This window comes from Ahaetulla prasina, chromosome 3 (assembly GCF_028640845.1).
Source record: "Ahaetulla prasina isolate Xishuangbanna chromosome 3, ASM2864084v1, whole genome shotgun sequence".
Lineage (NCBI taxonomy): Eukaryota > Metazoa > Chordata > Lepidosauria > Squamata > Colubridae > Ahaetulla > Ahaetulla prasina.
This window is the reverse complement of record NC_080541.1, coordinates 85,304,567-85,321,591: the sequence shown is the minus strand read 5'-3', so window position 1 is coordinate 85,321,591 and position 17,025 is coordinate 85,304,567. Positions and strand designations below refer to the sequence as shown.

At 39.4% G+C, this 17,025-nt stretch overlaps 1 protein-coding gene across 1 annotated transcript; it reads left to right on the top strand.

The window, feature by feature from the left end:
- The first annotated feature begins 7,144 nt into the window (after positions 1 to 7,144).
- LOC131194020 (leukocyte elastase inhibitor-like) lies at positions 7,145 to 16,291 on the top strand. Its single transcript, XM_058174556.1, has 7 exons — positions 7,145 to 7,942; positions 9,038 to 9,215; positions 11,015 to 11,152; positions 11,678 to 11,795; positions 12,391 to 12,533; positions 13,323 to 13,490; positions 15,274 to 16,291. Exons 1-7 carry the CDS (start codon positions 7,836 to 7,838, stop codon positions 15,673 to 15,675), a joined length of 1,254 nt encoding a protein of 417 aa, XP_058030539.1. The 5' UTR covers positions 7,145 to 7,835; the 3' UTR covers positions 15,676 to 16,291.
- The last annotated feature ends 734 nt before the right edge of the window (positions 16,292 to 17,025 follow it).

The window sequence follows — 17,025 nt, the reverse complement described above, 5'->3', positions numbered from 1 at the left end:
TTTCAAAAGGCAACTGACCTTTGTTGTTCCCTGAAGTTCTTTCGCTTCTCATCCAAGAAACGTCTTCAGTTCAGTTACAGAACTGAAGACGTTTCTTGCTCATACTAAGAATATTATGGGATGCTGTGGTACAGGGTCACCAACCTTTCAGACCTCAGAAACCACTAAATTCATAATTTTAAATCCCAAGGACCAGTAATATGATCTGCCTAATGACTGGCTGGGTGCATGTGGTTAGGTAGTCATGTGACTGGGTGGGCATGGCCAGCTCGATGTCACTCATGTCAAGGGGAGCCTCACCAACCTCTACTCGCCTCCTTCCCAGCCACTCCTTGCTTGCCTGCCTGGGCTGCTTAGGGCCCCAACAGAAAGCAGTTGTTGGAGCTAAGCAGCCACCATGAGAAAGAGTTGGCAAAACAGCTGGCCCAGTTCAAATTGGATCTGACCAAGAAGGAGGCTCAGCAGAAGCACCTCACTGAGGATTACGATCATAGGCTTTCCAAGCAGAGGGAAGACCTGCGGGAGTGAAAGGCCAGGTACCAGTGCCTGGTGGCTTAGCAGGCTGAGATGGTCAGCCAGTTCCAGGCCATGAGGCAGTCCCACTGGAACAAGGCCCTCCAACTCTTCGCCACCAGTGGCACTTCCTTCCAGCCTTCACCCAAAGCCTTGTACTAGGAGGCTGAAGCAGACTTCAAGTTGGATTTTCTACCCTCCCCCCACCCGACCCACACAAAAAGGCCCTGAAGAAGGAGACTTTCTGCAGCAACACAAATATTCATTGCATGTATCTGGCCTAAGGACCAAGTTTGAGGACTCCTGATCTAGTGCAATGTAAAAATGCAAATAATTTTGCAGTGGAAAACTTATGACCACCAGTTGGTGACCCCTGCTGTGGTATGTTATATGCTACAAATTAGAGTTGTGGAGCATGTGTTCTCCATCAGAGATATGTCAAATGATATTAACCTATGAAAGAACTCACTCCAAACTCAATATGTTCGAATTATATATCAAGCGATTCTCTATCTTTTTAAGCTGCTCCTCTATTGGATGAGGAGCCCTCCTTGCTTGTATATATAAATAAAGAGTAAAGTTTACCTTTCTGGCTTAGGTTCTGTTTGTGCCAGGCACACCATGCTAATGGATCTGCTGACATTTACGGATAACACATGTGCATGTGCTGTTACTTGTGTATGTGCATCTGAGCATAAACAAAGTATTCATTCAGTTTTACTGAATGAATACTTTGTTTATGCTCAGATGCACATAAATGTAAACATAAACAAACAGAAAGCTTTTATAATAACATAACTAGTTTTGATGAGATCTTAACAGGTTGAGATGACAATGTAACGTTGTAATGTAATTGAATCAATCTGATGAGGTTTTTTTATGTTAAAAATAAATTTTAAAAATTCTCAAAAAAAAAAAAAGTACTCATTCAAATCAATTGATAGTGTGAAGACCAACACTGTCTCTGTACATAGAGTCAAACTTTAGGCAAGATGAAATCTTCTGTGTTCCAGGAACAGATCTCTAAAATCAATCAATCCCATACTTACTTGCTTAAAACTACCAGTAGCATCTATAAAGAAAAAACATTTTCATGTATTAATGTGAGTAGCATATTTTTCTGTAAATTGTATTATTTCATTTTAAATGCATTCAAAAGCCTAATCTCCAAGATTATTGGGGAAATCATTCTAAACTGCAAAATGGTGTCTTAAAGGAATTTTGGAGGTTGCATGTCAGAATATTCTAACCTCCTAAACAAAATTAGAAACGTGGGGACCAAGAAGACAAAGGATGCTTTGGAAAGGGCTTAGACAAAGGCCTTTATGTTCTCATTTTCCTTCCTGTACCTGTATGTGAGCAGTCTAAGTGTAGGCATCTCTCATGGAATGAGAGGCAGAACTGACTGTCCCTTCTCCTGACTTCTTAGTCTGCTCAATTGTTTAGAAATGGGGATTACAACACCCAGGAAGAATATCAGGTGCACGAAGGAACAGGGCTGGGAATCTCAACAAGAAGGTTCCTTGCATTAGCGAACTGGTGTAACTCTCTGCTTTCAGGAGGAAAGCATCTTTTGAATGCTGATCTAATTGAATTGGGCTTCCATTCTACCAAGAGATAGGCTCTACAAACTCCTGCAATAGCACTTAGTTTGTTATCCACAACTACAAAGGAGGGTTTTTTTTAGAAAAATGTAATAATAATAATAATAATAATAATAATATTTTAATTTGTATACCGCCCTTCTCCCGAAGGACTCAGGGCGGTGAACAGGCAGATAAAATACAAACATACACAATAGCTAAAAATAACCCTTAAAAGAATGATTTAAATTTGCCCAAAAATTTAAAATAACAATACACCCCACAAAATTACAAAAATTTAAAAACCCATCAAATTCAATTAAAATTAAGAATAAAATCAAGCTAGTCCAACCATACGAAATAAATAGGTTTTAAGTTCGCGGCGAAAGGTCCTAAGGTCAGATAGTTGTCGAAGCCCGAGGGGAAGTTCGTTCCACAGGGTCGGAGCCCCCACAGAGAAGGCCCTCCCCCTGGGGGCCGCCAGTCGACACTGTTTGGCTGACGGCACCCTGAGGAGTCCCTCTCTGTGGGAACGCACCGGACGATGGGAGATAGAGGCCGGCAGTAGACGGTCCCGTAAATAGCCCGGCCCTAAGCCATGGAGCGCTTTAAAGGTGGTAACCAATACCTTGAAGCGCACCAATACCTTGAAGCGCATGTATTAAGATTGACTGTTTGATTTATGAGAAGAAAAACGTTATTCACTATCTGATTTGCCACAGCCTCTCATTGTGCCTTTCAGGCTTCTAGTTTAGACATTTCATGACATTTTTTCCCTTCGCGAAGCTTGGGTGGGTGTGGCCTGTGAGTAACGCATCCAGACCGCAGACCGCCAGTTTTACACCCCTGCTCTACAAGTTATGCAGGAAGCTGGAGGAGGAAGAAGCCTAAAGTACATTTGGTGCCCTGAGTTATTTATAAAAAATAATAAAGGCGGAATAAAAATAATAAAGAATATATCCGTGTTAGGAAATGGCTATTTGTCTAACTAGTTAGTCAGGCAATATATAAACCAACTATGTATGTTTGGAGTAAGAAAGGTATTACATTGCTTTAAAACTGTATTGCATCATCATGCATCCTGATTGGTTGAGCTCTGTAGCCAATGTACTTAAGGAAAGCTAAATTATAGTTTGTGGGGACACTACACCATTGTTACCTGCTGATATGCTGAAACTCTATGTTTGAGCTCTATGCATGATCTTTGCTTGATCATGGCTATTAATTGATTCTTTAATATTTACTGACTGTTGTGTATTGCACTGTGTTCTTGAAAGAAACTAAAGAAGATCTGGTTTGTTGTCCAAGTCTACGATTGGTAGGAAGACTTGATATTTGAAATATCCCTGGACTGACTTTATATGTGCATCACTTGGATTGTTTTTGGACTATACTTTTGCTTTTCCCTAAAAGTAAAATATTATCAAACCCCAGTTTGTTTGTATATTAACTGTTATTGTCCACAATCATTCTCAGTCGTTTTCATGCGTAATCTCAAAGGGTATTCTGCTCAATAGTCCACAACATTTGGTTGTGAGCCAAGATTACCCTTAACAATCCATAGTAGAATCTAACTTCTGGATGGGAAGATCCATAGAGCTTCTTCGGCATAATGTACAAATGCTTCAAGCCCGCCTTCTTCCAGGATTTCCCAGTTCCCAATCCCAGAAGGATTCATTCTGCTTAACTTTTCAAGATTAGTCAAAATCTGCTAGGATACCTTTCCTGTTAGTCTCTGGACAGTGTGGCACTACTTTTAATAATTTAATTTGATATTTTTAAAGTTTAACCGCTTATATATAAAATTATGATTAGTACCTGCTGGCCTTCCCACAAACAATAGAATATAGACCGGACCAAATCAATGCACGCCAGCCTCTTACATTTTCCAGGATGGCCTGTGGGCCAGATCCAATCACATCGCAGGCCTTGTGTTTGACACCCCTGATATAGACCATCATTTGTCCATATGCAAATATCTAAATTGCTTTGGGCTTCCATTCGACCAACAAATAGGCTCTGCAAACTACTGCAATAGCACTTAGTTTGTTATCCACAACTACTTAGGAGTTTTGGTTTTTTTTAGAAAAAATGTATTAAGATTGAATGTTTGATTTATGAGAAGAAAAATGTTATTCATCATCTAATTTGCCACAGCCCTCTCATTGTGCCTTCAGGCTTCTAGTTTAGATTCTTCAGTGCACTGTGACCCATGTTCTGAGCTTCTCCATCACGGGTGTCAAACACATGGCGTCCCATTGCCGTCACGTGATGTTTTGTGACATTTTTTCCCTTCGCGGAGCTTCGGTAGGTGTGGCCTGTAAGTGACACATCCAGACCACAGACCGCCAGTTTTACACCCCTGCTCTACAAGTTATGCAGGAAGCTGGAGGAGGAAGAGGTCTAAAGTACATTTAGTACCCTGAGTTATTTATAAAAAATAATAAGTACAAATAGGTTTATTAAGATAGCTAGAAATTATGTTGCAATGGTGTATTTCTGTTTATGGAGTGCCAAGGGAGATTGTGACTGTTTAAAGGGCCACTCCCATGAAATTTAAAGTGATAGTCATAAATATCTGCCTCTCCGCGTCCAAATTCCTCTCCTGCCCTTCCAGCCATTTCCTTCTTCTCTAACCAGTGATCTCTATTGCTCGTGGAGAGGCAGAGTGCTTGGAAGCTGTTAAGTCAAACCAGGGAAGACAGTACCCCAAAAATGTTCATTTTCCATCTTTCAGGATTTGTGGCAGCTTTGTCAGTGTTTCTCTCCAGCCAGACATCTCCAGTAACTGCCTTACCAGCTCAGAACACTACCTCTTCAAGGTACAACCATTGTATGTTTTTCTCTGTCTTGTTCCTGCAGGTGGAACAGGTGAGATTGACATAGCCCCATTTTAGGGCCCCATCGACCGCTTGCTGTGGCTCCCTTAGTTGGGACTCGTTGTGTAAATACTTAGATGTTCTGGTGATAGAGCTTTTCTAATATGGAAGGTAGCTTCCAGTTTTTCCAAAGATTTGTTGATGACACTGTTTGCAGAGAAGAGAGATAGAAATTCTCTTGAACAACAGAAAAATAATAAAATTTAGCGGAAGCCACAATGGGAGGCAAAACTAAAGCATCTATAATTTCAGAGTCTCCTAAATGGTTCATTAGGCTAGAGTGAGATTAGGCACTTTTTCTAGAATCTATTACTTAAAAGACACCTTTATCTTCTCTTTACTGAATTCTTTTTAATCCTCTTTCTGTTTGTTTCTTCTTTTACCACAAATATCTGTTCGCGTAATATTTGAGTGAGCCTATTTATAGCAGGGTTGCTTTGAAACAGGGATTCATCTGAATTCACAGGAAGGAGTTGCACTGTCTGATTAGAAAGATGTTTCTATTTTCTTCTAATTTTCTTTTTAAATTAGCATTTACAGTACTTAATATATGTAATCTAATTATATTACATTAATCCAAAAAAGCCTCAAAAACAGGTAAAAAAAGCCTCAAAAATGGGCCGAAAGTAGCCTAGAAAATGAGCTGAAAACAGCCTCGAAAACAGCCTGAAAAACGGGCTGAAAAAAGCCTCAAAAACAGCCAAAAAAAGGTTAGAAAAGGCAAAAAAAGAGGTGAAAAAAGGGCCGAAAATTGCACATGCAGAGGCCAAAAACTTTTTTTTTGTTTTCCTCTTCTAAATTTAGGTGCATCTTATAGTCTGAAAAATTAGATAGATAGATAGATAGATAGATAGATAGATAGATAGATAGATAGATAGATAGATAGATAGATAGATAGATAGATAGATAGAAAGAAAGAAAGAAAGAAAGAAATAGATATAGATAGTTCCCTTATATTTTGTCACCTAGGTTCTGTAAATCATATTCCTTAAAGCAAGTAGAATAATTGTTCAAACAGAACAAAAACATAGTTGCGTGGATGGGATGTTTTTTGGTCATCTCATTATCTAGGCGTTAATCTATGGTTTCTCTTACTATCTTTGTTTTCTAGGCTCGAAAACATGGGCAGCTTTTCTGTGGCGAACACCATTTTTGCCCTCAACCTCTTCAAGAAGCTTAGTGCAAATGATCCTCCCAACAATTTGTTTTTTTCTCCTTTGAGTATCTCTTCTGCACTGCTAATGGTCTTGTTGGGTGCCAGAAATAACACACAAGCTCAGATGTTAAAGGTATATCAACATACAATTTATCAAAAAGAAAAAAGGGATTGGCTAGGAGGTGGTCCCCACCCCAAAGCCAATTATGACAACATCTATTTATTTATTTATTATTTATTTATTATTTAAATTTCTATACCGCCCTTCTCCCGAAGGACTCAGGGCGGTTCACAGCTAAATAAAATACACAATAATGTTACAATATAAACACAATTAAAATACAATTAAAAAACTTATTCAATTGGGCCGAAATTAAAAATTTAGAATAAATAATAAAAACCCAATTAAAACCCATAAATTTAAAAAACTAACCCAGTCCTGCGCAGATGAATAAATGCGTTTTAAGCTCGCGACGAAAGGTTCGGAGGTCCGGAAGTTGACGGAGTCCCGGGGGGAGTTCGTTCCAAAGGGCGGGAGCCCCCACAGAGAAGGCCCTTCCCCTGGGCGTCGCCAGACGACACTGACGCGCCGACGGCACCCTGAGGAGTCCCTCTCTGTGAGAGCGCACGGGTCGGTGGGAGGTATTCGGTAGCAGTAGGCGGTCCCGTAAATAGCCCGGCCCTATGCCATGGAGCGCTTTGAATTTGATGGGTTTTTAAATTTTTATAATTTTGTGGGGTGTATTGTTATTTTAAATTTTTGGGCAAATTTAAATCATTCTTTTAAGGCCACCAGTTTTACACCCCTGGTCTACAAGTTATGCAGGAAGCTGGAGGAGGAAGAGGCCTGAGTTATTTATAAAAAATAATAAATACAAATAGGTTTATTAAGATAGCTAGAAATTATGTTGCAATGGTGTATTTCTGTTTATGGAGTGCCAAGGGAGATTGTGACTGTTTAAAGGGCCACTCCCATGAAAGGGGCCACTCCCATTTAAAGTGATAGTCATGAACATCCGCCTCTCCGCGTCTGTTCTGTCCTCCTCCGCCTCTGTACGAATGATGGCTTAATTAGCCGGCACTATCAGCTCTGGCGGCAAAAGAGCCAGCGTCTGCCAAGAGCCCTCGTTATCTTCCACGACGCTGGTGAGTCACAAACTTCAGCTCTAGTCAATCAGTGGATTTGCCTGTTACAAAGAGACACACCAGCTCTCGCTGCCTTTTATATCCTGTGGGGTGTGGCTCCATGACTCAGCACTTCCTAGGCCTGCCCCACCCTTGCTTCTGTTGTTCCCTCCTCTCCTGCCTACAAAACCTAGGATTCAACCAAGCCTGATTGCTGTCAGCTGGGTCTGCAGGCGTGGCCGGGGGGGGGGGAAAGAGTCAGGGGAAGGAGGCCTCGTTATCTCTTTCACTTGGCCTGCTTCTGGCTCCTGGAGCTGATCCAGGGAGGCCGGTGCTTCCGAGGTAAGTCCTGATGGCCCTTCCCCCTCACTGTCCAAGTCATTCTCTGGCAGCAGGCTCGGCTACAAGTCACTTCCAGGCATGGGACAGGTTCGGGGGCTGGAGTCACAACAGCGTCCAAATTCCTCTCCTGCCCTTCCAGCCATTTCCTTCTTCTCTAACCAGTGATCTCTATTGCTCGTGGAGAGGCAGAGTGCTTGGAAGCTGTTAAGTCAAACCAGGGAAGACACTACCCCAAAAATGTTCGTTTTCCATCTTTCAGGATTTGTGGCAGCTTTGTCAGTGTTTCTCTCCAGCCAGACGTCTCCAGTAACTGCTCTACCAGCTCAGAACACTACCTCTTCAAGGTACAACCATTGTATATTTCTCTCTGTCTTGTTCTAATTCATGCAGGTGCAACAGATCAGATTGACATAGCCCCATTTTAGGGCTGATTGATTGCTTGCTGTGGCTCCCTTGGTTGGGACTCGTTGTATAAATACTTAGATGTTCTGGTTATAGAGCTTTTCTAATATGGAAGGTAGCTTCTAGTTTTTCCAAAGATTTCTTGACAACACTGTTTGCAGAAAAGAGAGATAAAAATTCTCTTGAACAACAGAAAAATAATAAAATTTAGTGGAAGCCATAGTGGACATATTGGGAGGCAAAATTAAAGCATCTATAATTTCAGAATCTCCTAAATGGTTCATAAGGCTAGAGTGAGATTAGGCAATTTTTCTAGAATCTATTACTTAAAAGACACCTTTATCTTCTCTTTACTGAATTTTTTGTAGTCCTCTTTCTGTTTGTTTCATCTTTTACCATAAATATCTGTTTGCTTAATATTTGAGTCAACCTATTTATAGCAGGGTTGCTTTGAAACAAGGATTCATCTGAGTTCACAGGAAGGAGTTGCACTGTCTGACTAGAAAGATGTCTGTTTCTCTATTTTCTTCTAATATATGTAACCTAATTACATTAATCCAAAAAAGCCTCAAAAATGGGTCAAAAAAGCCTCAAAAATGGGCTGAAAAAAGCCCCAAAAATGGCCAAAAAAGGTTGGAAAAGGCAAAAAAAAAGAGGCGAAAAAAGGGCCAAAAATTGTGTATGCAAAGGCAAAACCTTTTTTTGTTGTTGTTTTCCTCTTCTAAATTTAGATGCACCTTATAGTTTGATAAATACGATAGATAGATAGATAGATAGATAGATAGATAGATAGATAGATAGATAGATAGATAGATAGATAGATAGATAGATAGAAGATAGATAGATAGAAAGAAAGAAATAGATACAGATAGTTCCCTTATATTTTGTCACCTACGTTCTGTAAATCACATTCCTTAAAGCAAGTAGAATAATTGTTCAAGTAGAACAAAAAAATAAGTGCCTGGATGGGATGTTCTTTGGTCATCTCATTATCTAGGAATTAATCTATGGTTTCTTGTACTATCTTTGTTTTCTAGGCTCGAAAACATGGGCAGCTTTTCCGTGGCGAACACCATTTTTGCTCTCAACCTCTTCAAGAAGCTTAGTGCAAATGATCCTCCCAACAATTTGTTTTTTTCTCCTTTGAGAATCTCTTCTGCACTGCTAATGGTCTTGTTGGGTGCCAGAAATAACACACAAGCTCAGATGTTAAAGGTATATCAACATACAATTTATCAAAAAGAAAAAAGGTATTGGCTAGGAGGTGGTCCCCACCCCAAAGCCAATTATGACAACATCTATTTATTTATGAAGTTTATATGATGCCCATTTTGCAATCATGCCACTGTGGGCGGCTAATCATCTGCTCTAAAAGATTCCAAGTACACCCATCACCTTAACCTGGCTCCACTCTCAAGATGATGCTGTTCGTGCAATTGCCAACTGTTTGATTAGCTTTTGAAAAAATGCAGCAAGCACAAGAGATGACACTATTATCGAGTTTCTTTAATTCTCCTCCCAATTCTCATCCAGATTTGAGATTCTGTTTGCATGAGGATGGGAGCAGCTCCTATTTGCTTGGAATGTAAACAGCATGCATAGAAAGTCTGATTGGGGTTCAGCTCTCTGTGCTTGACTTCTTCAAAGCCATTACGGCAATTGCTAATTATGGAAATAGCAATAGCACTCAGATTTATATACTACTTCATAGTGCTTTACAGCCCCCTCTAAGCAGTTTACAGAGTCAGCATATTGCCCCCAATAATCTGGGTCCTCATTTTACCCACCTCAGAAGGATGGAAGGCTGAGAAATCTTGAGCCGTTCAGAATCGAACTCCTGAAGTGAATGCAGCCTGCAGCACTGCATTCTAACCACTGTGCCATCACGGCTCTTAGCAAATAGTATTTTTTTGGACAAAAGTCCTTAACTTGAAGTCCCAGGATTTGAAAAATCATTTTTGTGGATCCTAGAGATGCCCTTTACCACAATTACCCCCAAATCAGGACAATTTAATGATATGCTGTGATAGAAAAAACATGCCACCTCCAGTTTAAGTCCTAAAACTGACTTCATTTTCTTTTAAATAAAAGGAACTCTGAAACGGGGGAATGGAGAGATCGACACAGAATCCTGGTTCTGGTACATGTTTGTGCTTCAATCCAGGATAGCCATCGCATTCATTTATTTCTCAAATATATAGACCGACCACCCAAAATCAAAACAGGTTTAATACAGTAAAAAAAACAAAAGACAATAATACAGGCTAACCAACAGAATCCACTCAAGGTGGATGCTTCTTAGCTTAGCATCTAAGGAAAAAAGCCAGTCCTTCAAGGCCCATTTGAAGGATGGTCAGGGGAACTTGAATCTCTGAGGCGAAATGGTTTCAAAGAGCAAATATTGTGACAGAGAAGGCAAAACATGGCACTGTTTTAAAGATGGCTCCTATAGCAAGTACAAGAACATTCCTTTTGCTTCTTAAAAAAATATTTTATACATGGAGGGGTTGCTCTTTATGATTTTGAAATCTATTTTTCTAGGAAAGGAACATTTGTGAAAATCCTCTATCTCTCTTGCTTCTCAGTCAAATTGATTTTCAAAGGAGATCAGTGACTAGGACTTTCGAAAATGAAGAAGTCCAAACATGGGCAGGAAAGTGAGGTCAAGCTTAACTTTTAGGACCTTTATGGACACCCGTACTGTATCAGTTTCCTTGGCAACAGTAAGGAATCATTTTCCTTTAAGGAAGGGTTTTTTAAAAAACAAATGTCAGCCTCCTATGTAAGCTTGGGATTCAAGCACTACCCAAATATTAACTAGGCCAAACACTGTTTGACTTTCATTAGCCATTAACTTTAAAAGCTATACATCTGCAGGTAATCCTTCAAAAAATTTACCTCCAAAATATGTAGAGATCATTTGAAATGTGTAAGGTTTCCCAGGGTCTGCTATTGTGGTATTACATTTTGAATTGATGTTAAACTTAATTTGATTAACCATATATCATTTATAGGTGTTATCTCTACCAAAAGATGGAGAGGTTCACCAAAGATTTGAGAAACTTATTTCTGATATCAACAAACCAGATGCCAATTATAGCCTCAGTCAGGTCAACCAGCTCTTCGGAGAAACATCGTATGATTTTCTTGCAGTAAGTGACATACATGTTGGAGAACTGGTTGGAAACAATCATAAATGCTTTGTTTGTTCTAATGTTTGTCTCTCATTGTAATTGCAGCTTGTCTCTAATAAAGTACCATATGTTCCTAGAGCTTTACTTGGTCCATTGAGTTATCTAAAGGGGAAATTTAAAAGTCTAGCTGCTTTTACTTGGAATGTTACAGGAACACTCAGTAAGGTGTTCCTAAATATAGAACTTTCAAATAAAAGTCATAAATAGAACCATGTGACCCATAATTGCCAGCTATACTCTTGAATAAACTATGTTATAGTTTATTCCATATAGTTCCTAATAGGATAATTCCATATAATTCCTAATATACTCTGATATACTTTTTCTAGACTATATTAATTATCCAATGCCATTGGTTGGTTTTAGGTAACATTCAGTGAAATAAAATAATGTTTCCAAATTGTTAGTTCATAGAAAAATGAGACAAAATCAATTTGTGTTTTTATTATTGCTTCTGTTATTAAGATGTCATTGTTTCTTTAGTCTTTTATAGAATCCACTCAGAGATTCTACCATTCAGGTCTGGAGAAACTTAACTTCAAACAAGGTTCAGAAGATTCAAGAAGACATATAAATGCCTGGGTAGAAGAAAAAACCTCAGGTGAGAATGATAATAAGAGTTAATGAGTAGCTGCATTAGGTAAGACATGCAATATTGTATATGCATGTTTGAGAGACAGACAAGTTAGGCAAACCCATCATAATTAACCATTACTTGCTAGATAGACATCCACCAAACCACAGATGAAATTCTAGCAAAGAATAGATGATTGGTTTTATTGATGGACACATCTGAGCATATTTCCATTATTTAACCTGCCTCTTGTTTAACTTGAAAGTGTGTGGCAACCTTACTAAATAATGATATAAGATGGGTGGATGGATGGAGGGATAGGGTTGGACTGGCCCTGAGGAAGCAAAAGCTATATTCCATCCTCAGTCAGAGGAACTCTCTGGATGATCGCCTTGAGCTCTGAAAGGAGAATCAAGATAGAAATCTAATAATTAAATTAAAATGAATTTATTTTGGCTTACCTACAAACATGTTCATGTTTTATTAAGTATTTCAATGTTATTTGCAAGAGGGGGGAGGGAGAGAGATGGAGAGAGGGAGGGAGAGAGGTTAAGAAATAATAAATCTTAAGAAATAATAAATGTCAATTAAAGCAGTTTTTTTAAAAAAAAAACTTTCAAAGGAAAAATTCAGGATCTGCTTGTCCCGGGAATAATTGATTCGCTTACAAAACTGGTTTTGGTGAATGCTATCTATTTCAAGGGAAACTGGGAAAATAAATTCAATAAAAATCACACAGAAGAACAGCCATTCTGGATTAATAAGGTATTAACAGACATTTTGAATATTTTAAATTGTGTTATTTTGTATATATCTGAAGCAAGTGTGGAATTAATTTGAAACATTCCTGTAGCAAAGAAATTGCTTACTCCTTCCATTTTATTGATCTTCATGGAAATGGATGAATCATGAAGATCCGTCATCTTAAATCCTTCAGGCTTTGTGTGTAGCTTTTCTATCATTGGAACTTTGCACAGAGATTTTTAGTGCAGCACCACTTTCACTAAATGTATATGATTAACCTCAATAACTGCGGAGGGATTAGTGAATATATTTGCTGAGTACATGGATCTATTATGTATTATCACCTGGAAGTATTCAATGGAGGAGGAACAGGCACAATATGTTTCTATGTTGCTCTCCACAAAGAAGGCTTGTTTTGATATTATGAACATCTGTTCATTTGAGTAAACTGCTGATTGAAACCATTGACCTGTGGTTCATTGCATTCTTTTGCTTTCAGAATTGATAATTCTCTTTTCTAAAGGTCATAATCTTTGTTTTTTAATTCTAATCCTTAATATTCTAAAATTATTCAAATTCTGTGAAAAGTAAATTATCACTATGTATAAAGACTGGAAAATCTGGTGGATGGCTGAGACATGATAAATGCTCATATACTGTAAATGCTTAGTTTGATTTAAAAAGTCAAAGCAAAAGATGAAAGATTTAAGCAGAGGAAAAAAACTGCTAAGGCTAAGTACATGATAGAATTATTTGCATTTCCTATTTATTTGAAAGATTACTTCTAACATACATTTTCCCCATTCATAGAAAGAAAGGAAAACAGTGCAGATGATGTTCAGGAAAGGAGTATACAACACGACCTACATATCAGCCTATCGGATTTCTGTTCTTGAGATTCCATATGCTGGTAGTGAGTTGAGCATATTTTTTCTGCTCCCTAATGAAATTGAAGATAGTTCTACTGGATTGGAAAAGGTGAGTTTTTCTTTCATGAAACAGAATTTAAGCCCTTGTCCATCTCTGGTACTAGCTGTATGCTGTCCTTTTTAATATTGAAGCTTGGCTTTCTGCAATTATAGTTAGTACTATTGGGCTGACTTGTATTTTCCCTTATTTTGAAAAGATGGAAAAATAAAAAAGGGTCTAAAAACATTAGCGAATGCATATGTAATTCAAAGTATTGTATACAGGGAGGTTCCATCTGCAGCTGTTGTGTACAAGGCAGTTGATAAGGTTGCCAATAATGTACAGTATTTCTTCTGGCATTATTAATATACAAGGGATTCAGTTCTTGATTCCTCAATTTATACTGTTTCATGTTGAAATAGCTATCAAGATTCATAGCTTGAAGGAAAGAATAAACAAGTTCATATAGTGGAGGTATTCTTTTGGGTGGGTATATGCCTTCAAGAAAGCTTCTGGCAACTGTCTGGACAAATCCAAGTAGTTTATCTGGAAACATTTTCAGAAATTGTTTGCCCTTGCCTGCTTTCTAGAGCTAAGAGTTTGATTGGCCCCAAATTATGGTCATGTGACTGGGTGGGTGTGGCCAACTTGTAAAATGTGGTGAAACTTGCTTAGCAACCAAAATTTGGGGCACAGTTGTGGTCATAAGCTCCCTCCCTCCCTCCCTCCCTCCCTCTTTCTTTCTTTCTCTCTCTCTCTCTCTTGTCTCTCTCTCTCCCTTCCTCTTTCTTTCTCTTTCTCTTTCTCTCTCTCCCTTCCTCTTTCCTTCTTTTTCTGTCTGTCTCTCACTCTCTCACACACACGCAAACACACACAAAACCTGGTCTAAACATAGCCCTTCCCAGGGAGTTTTCCTGCCGGGACGCTCCTGGCAGCAGCAACAGTGGCAGTGCGGCAGCAGCAGAGCTTGCCTGGGCTCTCCCCCACAATCCCAGAACTGCGCTGCGCCGGGGAGTTCTCCCACGTGGATGTTCCCGGCTGCAGCAGCAGCGTCAGAGCTTGCCTGGGCTCCCACGCCATTCCAGAACTGCGCTGCATCGTGGAGTTTTCCTGTGCGGCCACGGTGCCAATGGTGGCGGCAGTGGCAGAGCAGGGACCCGAAGGTGGATGGCTTGGCCCAGAAGCGGCGCGCTCTCCATCATGGGCTGGATGTGGGGTGGGGGGGGGGAAGGCAAGTGGGCAGCAGTCAGCCAAAGGCTCCGCAGAAGCCAAGCGCAAAAGTCAAGCACGCCACGCCCAAAAGGCAAGCGAGCCTTGCAGGTCCCCCCTGAGGCTGAGTACAGTGGGTCTCCCTCTCCCCCAACCACGGCCAGCATTGGCTTACTTTATAGATCCTCTCCCTGCATGGCAGGGCTGCCTTCCACGTGGCCTTCCACTTGCCTGCCTTCACTCATGGCTGCGGGCCGCAGATTGGTTGGGGGGGGGGCGTGACCAGCTAGAGATTGCTATTGGCTCTCCGAACCAGCCCCAATCTCCGCTACCTACTCGGCCGATCTAGTAGCATTTCACCCCTGGTTTGACACCCTTGAACTAGTGACTCTGCCAGGTGGATCTGGCTTATATTCCACATGTTTGTTAATAATGTATTGAGTTAGAAATTGATGCACTTTGAATATAAAGCTACACTTATATTTCTACTTTTTCTCCTGGTTCTGTGGTCTACATTTGTGACTTCCAGGATTTTTCTATCATTGTGAACACCTGCATCATACTTGTGTTAGTATCAGGATAGGTCATAGTGTCATATAAGCAGGAATTTCTTTCTCCTTTAATGCTTTTCATTTTATTTTAGCTGGAGAGAGAAATTACATATGAGAAATTAATGGACTGGATCAATCCAAAAAAGATGTTCTCAAGAGAAACTGAGGTCTCCTTGCCCAAATTTAAACTGGAAGAAAAATATGACCTGAAGCCTGTTCTGAGAAGCATGGGAATGACGGATGCATTTGATGAGAGCAAGGCAGATTTCTCTGGAATGTCAACTAACAATGATTTAGTCATATCTGAAGTTGTTCACAAATCATTCATAGAAATCAACGAAGAAGGCACTGAGGCAGCTGCTGCCACTGCTGTAATAACGGTAATTAAGAGTACAATGATTGCCAAATTCAAAGTTGACCATCCCTTCTTCTTTTATATTATGAAGCGATCTACAAACAGCATCCTATTCTTGGGTAGATTTAGTTCTCCATAATGGGTGCATCCAGCATATGTTGGTACAATGGCTCTGTCCCTTAATCCCTCATCAGATTTGTTTAAATCGTGTGGTACTGAACTTTCACTACCACACTTACCATCTTTTCTGTAATTAGGGTAGAGATAATTCCTTCGTAATACTCCATAATACTGGATTTTAATTCTTTCTTTCCAGGATAGAATCATTTTTAATCAATTCAAGAAAATAAGTTTTTATACAAGTATTCTGACTGGTAGAAAAATACTGCAAAATTGCTTTGTTTATAGGAATGTGGGCTGTGAGGAAATAGTTGCTAAGCATGAATCAAGGTATTACAACACAGATGTAACTACCAATATGTATTTGCCCAGTATACATTTCCATGTGATGATACAAGTAGAGTGAGCTCAGCTTCCATTGTGACATCATGTTTTTTCATTTGAGTGACATCATGGCTAGCTGTAGATGCCGCTGCTTGACTTATAATAGCAAGTGTACACAGTTCTAGAATGAGCAAACATTTTTGTGATCATCACTTAAATAAGCAGTTTGATTCTGTGCAACTCAAATATTTACAAATGCTATCTACCTTATATAATTCTTATTTTGCTGCAGTCTTTCATGTAATCAAAACTGAAATAAAAGAGCATTTGATTATGTTGCTTTCAAATTTCTTTAACAGTTGGTATGGTGATAAGACTCTTATCATCAAGATCAAGTGTCCCCAATGCCTACTTTGTGGCTCCATATCGGTCCATGGTAACCATTGAAAACTGGACCACACAAGCGTCAGATGAGCACGGAAAGCTTCATTTTCATATGCACAGGATTAGATTGAATGCACACACGCTTCCCTTCCCTCCCCCACCGTTGATCCATGACTGTTGATCCATGTAGTCAAAAGGTGGGGACCACTGCACAAACTTAAAAAAAAAAACCAATTAAAAATCATGAATGAATGAATTCAGTAATACAGCCAAAGGGAAACCAATAAGCACTGTACATCCAGTTAACAGAATAAAATGGAATAGAAGAACCAGTAATGTAAAAGTAAGGAGACATAGTACAGTATTAGCACTGTGAGAGATGGATTATCACTTTTGCTGGTTACATTTTCAATCAATTTATTACAGTCTTAGACCAGAGACCAGAAGAAATAAAAGCGCTCAATAAATATACAGTTAAACATTCTAGGATAAACTAAGAAATCTATAACTAAAATCTATACATGGTCTAACTATACTACAATCACAATCCATAAATTGTGTGGCCCATTGTAGGTTCAATGCTAAAAGAGAAAAGACATTTGTTACATAATATCACTATGATGGGGAAGAGACATGTTTGCAATGAATCCCCAATGCTGCT